The sequence below is a fragment of the Lissotriton helveticus genome, chromosome 7 (genome assembly GCF_964261635.1).
Source record: "Lissotriton helveticus chromosome 7, aLisHel1.1, whole genome shotgun sequence".
Lineage (NCBI taxonomy): Eukaryota > Metazoa > Chordata > Amphibia > Caudata > Salamandridae > Lissotriton > Lissotriton helveticus.
The window spans coordinates 63,169,922-63,177,957 of NC_136068.1; the positions used below are offsets into that span (position 1 = coordinate 63,169,922).

General features: G+C 48.4%; 1 protein-coding gene across 2 annotated transcripts in view; it reads left to right on the forward strand.

Annotated features, from left to right (window-relative positions):
- LOC144768057 (epidermal differentiation-specific protein) overlaps positions 1-1,959 on the forward strand; it is a 187,110-nt gene extending 185,151 nt beyond the window's left edge. For both annotated transcript variants that reach the window (XM_078651432.1, XM_078651433.1), the window contains one exon: positions 749-1,959. In XM_078651432.1, the coding sequence (XP_078507558.1) occupies positions 786-1,790 (1,005 nt within the window). In that variant the 5' untranslated portion in view covers positions 749-785 and the 3' untranslated portion in view covers positions 1,791-1,959. The remainder of the gene's footprint in view (positions 1-748) is intronic.
- The last annotated feature ends 6,077 nt before the right edge of the window (positions 1,960-8,036 follow it).

The following is an 8,036-nucleotide window of genomic DNA, read 5'->3' on the forward strand; positions in this document are numbered from 1 at the left end:
AGGTCAGTGGTCTCCTGAGCAGAAATATTATTTGTGAGACTAAACCCTAGGTAACATCTGGCTAACATACTTGAATCTGTTATGTCCTTGCTTTTACTATATTCTATTGAAAGTGTGCCTTTGATCTGCTGCCTGTTTTCCTTACATTCTTGATGTATTCTTCTTTGTCAACCTGAGATTGAGTTACTGTACTTTAAAATTGAAATATGTAATCTCTTTCCATCTCACACAGGTTTATTAGGAAACATACAATATACTACATTTGTTCTCTAAACTCACTTCACATTTACTTCTGTGCTGAGTCAGACTGAAGAAAATAGAAACAAATGTGTGATTATTTGCACTAATTTTGTTTTATGTAATTTGTAGGATTACATTTACTGCAAAGCAAATAGTTATTGGCACATACTGTCATGCTACAAGTAGGTGGCAGTATCCTTGTTGTTAGAGGGGAACTGTAAAATGATTCTTGCCCATCCAGTGGCTTTCTCACTTTTCTATTACTTCTTCTGATATTCACGCCTAATGCACCCAGAAGAAATGCAGTGGCAAACTGCTTTATTCTTGGTGCCCCACAATTATTGGTAAATTATGTACCTTTTCTGAAAATCCATTTTCAAAAGCATTCAACAGATTTCATCTCTCTTAGTGACAGAAGCTTTGTCTGAGAAGTGAACTATAGTGCTGTGCATTTGCACACACCCTGCATACTGTACCATTACTTAGTGGCTTTTATTTTGTCTTACAGGGTCAAATAGGGAACCTCATTGAAACCTACATAGCTGATGACCATGAACACCATCACTGTCTATGAACACAGCAACTTCCAAGGACTCTCTAAGACATTTACTTCAGATGTTCCAAATCTGGTGAATGAAAACTTCAATGACTGCATCTCATCTGTGAAGATCGTCGGCCAGCCGTGGGTCCTGTATGAGCATATACACTATGGGGGACAAGCCGTACCCCTCGAGGAGGGAGAATACTCAGGGCTTAGCATGAATGATGGGGCATCTTCTCTTAGGCTGATCACTGATGACCTGAGCAATCCACAGATCACAGTCTATGAGCATATCAATGGAGGGGGTAAGGCGCTAGTGCTGACTGCGGAGTCCAATCTCGCGTTTGGAGGCATGCATGATAATATATCCTCCCACAGAGTCCAGAGTGGAGCTTGGGCTCTGTACGAGCATATAAATAAAGGTGGGAGGTGCATTATAGCCAGGGCTGGTGAATATTTGGCAAATTACTGCACTATTGGTTTCAATGATCATGTGTATCCCCTGCGCGCTGGAAAGTCCTCAGTGACTGCCACAATTTTGTGGGACAGAAAAAAGGTAGAAAGTGAAAGGAACGTTCAGATAGATCAGTATTTTTACACCAACAACACAGGCGTTGAGCAGCAGTTCACTGCCACTTCTTCCAAAGAGTTTGAAAAATATGTCTCCCATAGCTTTGAATTCAGTAATTCAACGACAATCAAGGTAGGTGCCTCATTTACCTTAAAAGGAGTGGTCGATATTAATACAGAGCTGTCCAACACCTTCACAGTGACGAAAGGGCAGACTGAGTCATCTACCATGAAGAAAAAGGCAGAGTTGAGCATGCCGGTGAAGGCCCCGCCACGCACAAAATTGACCGTCAATTTCATGTGCAAAGAGGTCACAATCTCAGTGCCGGTGGAGCTGAAAATCGTCCGGGGCAGTAGAACCGACATCGAAACTGGAACATACCGATGTGAGTCTGGTACAGAAACATACATTGATCTGCAGTCCCTTCCCATACATTGATCCTAGTAGCAGTCACAATTTCTTCTCTTCCATGGCCCTATCTTAACATATATATCCTATTCTTTGGGTGATCATGATTGTGTTTTGCAAAAACTTGGGAAATCTGAGGAGAACCCTTTCCTTTATCACCTTCGAATCTCATGACCAGCTCATGTGCTCATGACGAGCTGAGCTCGTCATGACCTTTAGAACGCTTGCACGCTGGGCTAATTCCCCCGCTGTGCGAACGTTCTAAAGAAACGGGTGTGGTCATGACGAGCTCAGCTCGTCATGACCACACGACTACCGTGGCTCATGACGAGCTGACCTCGTCATGAGCACAGGGGCGCTGTGGGCGCCCCCCCCCCGCCCCCCAGCACAGCATGGGAATTTGCCCAGCTGCGAAGGGGTTATAGCTGCCCTTATCCCAGATCTTACTTCAAAAGTCATCCTTAGGCAGCAGGCAGTCATTCTGTGACCCAACTCTTATTATTTCTACCTTTCTACCTCAATGAAATGGCAAAGGATAAGGTACTAGACCTGTCAATATTTTGTTAGGGGACACAGTTCATGGCAAAACGTTTAATTTGTTTCACATGTTTATGGTTTTGATGGGTAAAGAACTAAATAAAGTGAACTGAATAATTCATATAAATGTGTTTGTGCCACAAGCTTCCACAAAAGTGACTATAAGGTACAGGCTTCGATAACATCATAAATGTGCTGCAGTATGCATCAAATCATTTATCTAAAGCTCTATAGCCTGTGCTGATTTTTATTTTCCTTTTCGTCGTTTCCTTTTTAAACATTGGCTTTCATTGCATTGCAGCTCGACCTGATACATGTATAGTTTCCATGATCTAATTTGATGTCTGGCAATTATTTTAAATCACTGACTCAACCTACCATTAAGACCCAGTTAACAAGGTTAATTAATGTAGTAATTATGAATTGATTTTTGCTCCATGCTTTTCTTCCATATGCAAAATAAGTCAGTGATTGGTGTTTGCTTTTTTGTATGATTATTTTGTTAGACCTTATGACTAAATAAATCTCCATTATAAGCAGTTCCAGCCTGCTCCTGCCTCGTTATTATGTTTGCATTTTGAACCTATTAATGTCAATATCACAGCTCTGATATGTATCGACAAGGATGATTTGAGGAGAACAGTCTCTTGCTAGCTTTCAATGACTAAAGAATACCTATCCAAGATACTCTGTTTGGAGTTTCCATATACCTCTGACTTTGCTACTCATATATCATGGGAAATCTGAACACCTTGGGTGCTCATGACGAGGTCAGCTCGGCATGAGCTATGGCGCTCCGGTGCTCATTACGAGCTGAGCTCATGACCGCGCCCGTTCCGTGGAACGCTCGCATGCTGGGCTGGTTCCCCTGCTGTGCTGAACGTTCCATGGGAACGGGTGTGGCCATGACGAGCTCAGCTGTAGGCGCCCCCGCCCCCCAGCACAGCGGGGGAAACAGCCCCGCACGGAAGGGGTTAATGAATATTGACAAGTCTCCTTACTGACGAAAAACCCCTTTTAGGCCTGCACCTACAAACATAGACACAAATTTAAACACACATACAACCTGCTTGGAACTCTGCTCAAGATAACAGCATCAAGATTCACCAGGATACTGATGGTACACAAATCTATATGAAAGTCTCCTCTGCTTCAGACATCCAATGTTTCAAACACTGCCTGCACATCACTCAGACCTGCATGTTTAGCTCCTATCTGAAGCTCAACCCAACCAGGACAGAATTCCTGTCAATTGGCAAGAACAACAAACTAGACACAGTATTACCTTCAAGGGACACTTTGCTAAAAAATATGAACGGCTTAGTACCAGCTCCCTGGGAGTGAAAGTAAAACCTTTTCCTTCCACAAAGTGACTGTAGAACTTTTTTTCAAGCCCTGGTGCTGTCACTTCTGGATGGTGCTAACAAACTGCTCCATGGTCTCCCATACTCTCTACTGGCACCCCTGAAGAGGATCCCACACACCGCAGCACCAGTCGTCCAAGGCCTATAGAAATATGATGGTACAAAAGGGGGTGGTGATGGACGGAGCATCTGAACCAATCAAACACTCACACCCACTCAAAAGATCTGGGTTTAATCCATCACCGTTCTTTAGCCCACTTTGCCACCCCAGTTCAGACATGGCTATATGCAAATCAGTCGGACCCTGTGCCTCATGGGAACAGTCCAGCCCGAACTGCCAGAAATATGATGGCATCATTCCCATCCTGATATAACTATTTTGGCTCCTCTTGCAGCACACATCATTTTCAGCTGCACCATTTACAAAGCCAACATAACTATTTACTGTACTTATATTGGAGACAAGCTCACCAGGTCTGACGGTTTTCAAAACAACTTTAGAGAGCAGACTGCAGTAAAAGGGGTAAAATACAAAAAACAAGGCAGCAAGAGTTTTCCATCTCTACACCCTGGATCTGGAGCAACATCCCTGTATCAGTGTATATTGTCTGCCAGCCATTTCCGCTTGGTGGTACCACTCATTTCCCATGTTGGGGGCCACTATCTTCTTTGTTAATAATAGGAGAGCAACTGGCACAAATGTAAAATTTGCAGGTTTAAGGCTGTAAACCAATATGAACAAGCACGCTGCAGGTTTACAGTTTACCCGGGGTGAAAGCCATTACAACACGGGGATTACCCCGAACTGCCATTACAACGCAGGGATTACAACGAAAGTCTTTACAACGACTTTCGCTGGAGGGCGCTGTTGGATAGGGAATAGTTTAATTTTCTATCCAACACCTTCCCTACTGTCAACGTGGGCTGGAGTTGGAATCGAAAATTAAACTATTCCACTATCCAGCACCCTCCAGCGAAAGTCGTTGTAACGACTTTCGTTGTAATCCCCGCGCTGTAATGGCATGCGGGGTAAAAGCCCGCGTTGTAATGACATACAACCCTTACCCGGTCCAACACCATGTATGTCAGTGTCTCTGACTAGAGCCCAAAAGTGTTGAAAAGAGTTGCATTGCCCTGCTAAGTGAACAAAATCTGCTTCTGTCTCTCAATATTGTACACACCTTGCATCTCACCACAGCCCAAATGTTTATAACTTATCAGGAGAGTAATATATTTAGTGTAGATACTTAAAGTGGATTATACGCAAATCGCAGTTAGATGTGAGGGTACCAAGCTGTTCACAGGGAAACCTCCATTTAGCCATTTCTATGAGTTGTTCAAATGTCATATTCAACCACACTAGCGCCCTGTCATCAGTCTGCGGTTTATCAGTTTGTGCTGCTTTATATATTTTAGTGATCCAGTGCCTACGCATGCCACTAGTGAGTAGGAGCTGAAGTGTGGTCAATGTTAGTGGTTCTGCTGCTAACACCTTAACCGCGGCGGTTTTGCTTTCTAAAGGGTGGGTGGGGCTCTGTCGGCCATTGGCCGATGGCAGCACTAGCCAGGTAGTGCTCCCGTCGGCCCATGGCCGACGGTAGCACGGAAAGGGTTAATTGCGGATAAAAATCATGCAGGGCGGCTGTGAGGTGATTTTTTTTTTTAATATATTTTTTATTGAGTCAACCACCAACATAAAAGCAGGTTACCATCACATACAATAAGAAACCTTGTGTGCGGTACAGTGGTCAGTGTCAGAAAAGCAGGATTCACCAATACTCAATGTTTTTTGTTTCCCCCCTCCCCCTAACTCCCCTATCCCCTCCCCCACTGCCCCCACCCCCTCGTCAGTGTGCCTTCAAGTATCTCCTTGCTGCAAAGCACCTATAGACCTGGGTTCCACAAAGGTTAACACAAATCAATGTAAAATAACATCACCATGAATCCCAAGAGAGTAGCTTCCATCTGGTCGCTCACGTGTGCTCCGACTCTCCTTCCTGAACGTTCAAAATTTCTGGATGTGCCGTGTAGTGCTTAGCTCCTCCCTATATATGCTCAGGTGTCCCCGTCTAAGACATTCCTCTCTGCGTTCCCGGAATCCTCTGCTCAGGCACTCTCTCCCTGAACATCCACCGCCTGTACATCGTCTTCGTCATCCGGCTCATCTAGTGATTGGAGTTCCGTTACTAACGCTCCCCAAGCCCTTGCAACTTCCAGCGCCTTATCATTAGAGGAACGCCTAGCCAGCTGGAGCCTAAGTGTCGCCTCGCTCCCTGCCCAGTGTTGGAAACTCGACTTCCATCTCCCAAAGCTAGGACCCGTCCTCGCCTTCCAGTGCATAGTAAGCTCCCTTTTCGCCATTATTATCAATCAATCATGCCATTTGTATAGCGCACTACTCACCCGGGAGGGTCTCAAGGCGCTTGGGGGGAGGGGTATGCTACTGCTCGAACAGCCAGGTCTTGAGTTGTTTCCTGAAGGCGAGATGGTCCTGGGTCAGCCGAAGGTGGATGGGGAGGGAGTTCCAAGTCTTGGCAGCCAGGTAAGAGAAGGATCTTCCTCCGGCGGTGGCTCTTCGGATGCGTGGTACGGCTGCGAGGGCGAGGCTGGTGGACCGTAGCTGGTGGGTGGGCGTGTAGAAGGTCAGGCGGTCGTTGAGGTACTTGGGGCCCAGGTCGTGGAGAGACTTGTGTGCGTGGGTGAGCAGCCGGAACGTGATCCTCTTGTCGACGGGGAGCCAGTGCAGGTTCCTCAGGTGGCTGGAGATGTGGCTGCATCGGGGGACATCCAGGATGAGTCGGGCGGAGGCGTTCTGGATGCGCTGGAGTCTTTTCTGTAGCTTAGCTGTGGTTCCGGCGTAGAGGGCGTTTCCGTAGTCCAGTCGGCTGGTGACGAGTGCCTGGGTGACAGTCTTCCTGGTCTCGGTCGGGATCCAGTGGAAGATCTTGCGAAGCATACGCAGGGTGTTGAAGCACGACGAGGAGACGGCGTTGACTTGTCTGGTCATCGAGAGGGAGGGGTCCAGGATGAAGCCCAGGTTGCGTGCGTGGTCGGTTGGTTTGGGTGTGGTGCCCAGGGCTGGGGGCCACCAGGAGTCGTCCCAGGCGGAGGGCGAAGATCCCAGGATGAGGACTTCCGTCTTGTCCGAGTTCAGTTTCAGGCGGCTGTCCTTCATCCACTCGGCGACGTCTTTCATCCCTTCGTGTAGGCAGGTTCTGGCGGTGTCGGGGTCTCTGGTGAGGGAGAGGATCAGCTGGGTGTCGTTGGCGTAAGAGATGATGTTGAGGTTGTGCTGGCGTGCGATGGCTGCGAGAGGTTTCATGTAGATGTTGAAGAGGGTGGGGCTGAGTGAAGATCCTTGCGGGACGCTGCAGATGACTTCGGTGGCCTCGGAGCGAAACAGGGGGAGGCGGACTCTTTGTGTTCTTCCGGCGAGGAACGAGATGATCCACTCCAGTGCCTTCTCTTGGATACCGATGTTGCTGAGGCGCTGGACTAGGGTGCGGTGGCAGACCGTGTCGAACGCAGCGGAGAGGTCCAGGAGGATGAGGGCCACTGTTTCCCCCTTGTCGAGCAGGGTCCGGATGTCGTCGGTGGCTGCGATGAGGGCGGTCTCGGTGCTGTGGTTGGCTCTGAAGCCGGACTGCGAGGGGTCGAGGGATCCGTTCGACTCGAGGAAGGCGGTCAGCTGTCTGTTGACGATCTTCTCGATGACTTTAGCAGGAAAAGGGAGGAGCGAGATGGGGCGGAAGTTTTTGAGATCGGTGGGGTCCGCTGTAGGTTTCTTCAGGAGGGCACTGATCTCGGCGTGCTTCCAGCTCTCCGGGAAGGTGGCGGTGTTGAAGGAGGCGTTGATGATGTTCCGGAGTTGGGGTGCGATGGTGGAGTCGGCCTTGTTGAAGACGTGGTGTGGGCAGGGGTCGGTCGGTGATCCGGAGTGGATGGTGTTCATCGTGCGGGCTGTGTCTTCGGTGGTCACCATGGTCCAGGTGCGAAGGGTGGCGGTGGGGGGCGTTGGTTCGATGGTTGGGTGTGTGGGTGGGGCGCCGAAGCTGTTGTGGATGTCGGAGATCTTGCGGTGGAAGAACGAGGCGAGGGAGTCGCAGAGGTCTTGTGACAGAGTGATGTTGTTGGTGCCGGTGCTGGAGTTGGAGAACTCCTTGACGATAGTGAAGAGCTCTTTGCGGGCGTTGTTGTCCAGTCGTTCCTTCAGGGATTTCTTCTTGGTGGTGCAGATGAGCTGGTGGTGCTTGCGGGTAGCGTGTTTGAGGGCGGTCATGTTGTCGGTGGTCCGGTCGAGGAGCCAGGCTTTCTCGAGGGTGCGGCAGATCTTCTTGGAGTCCTTGAGGTCGTCGGTGAACCAGGATGCCTTCTT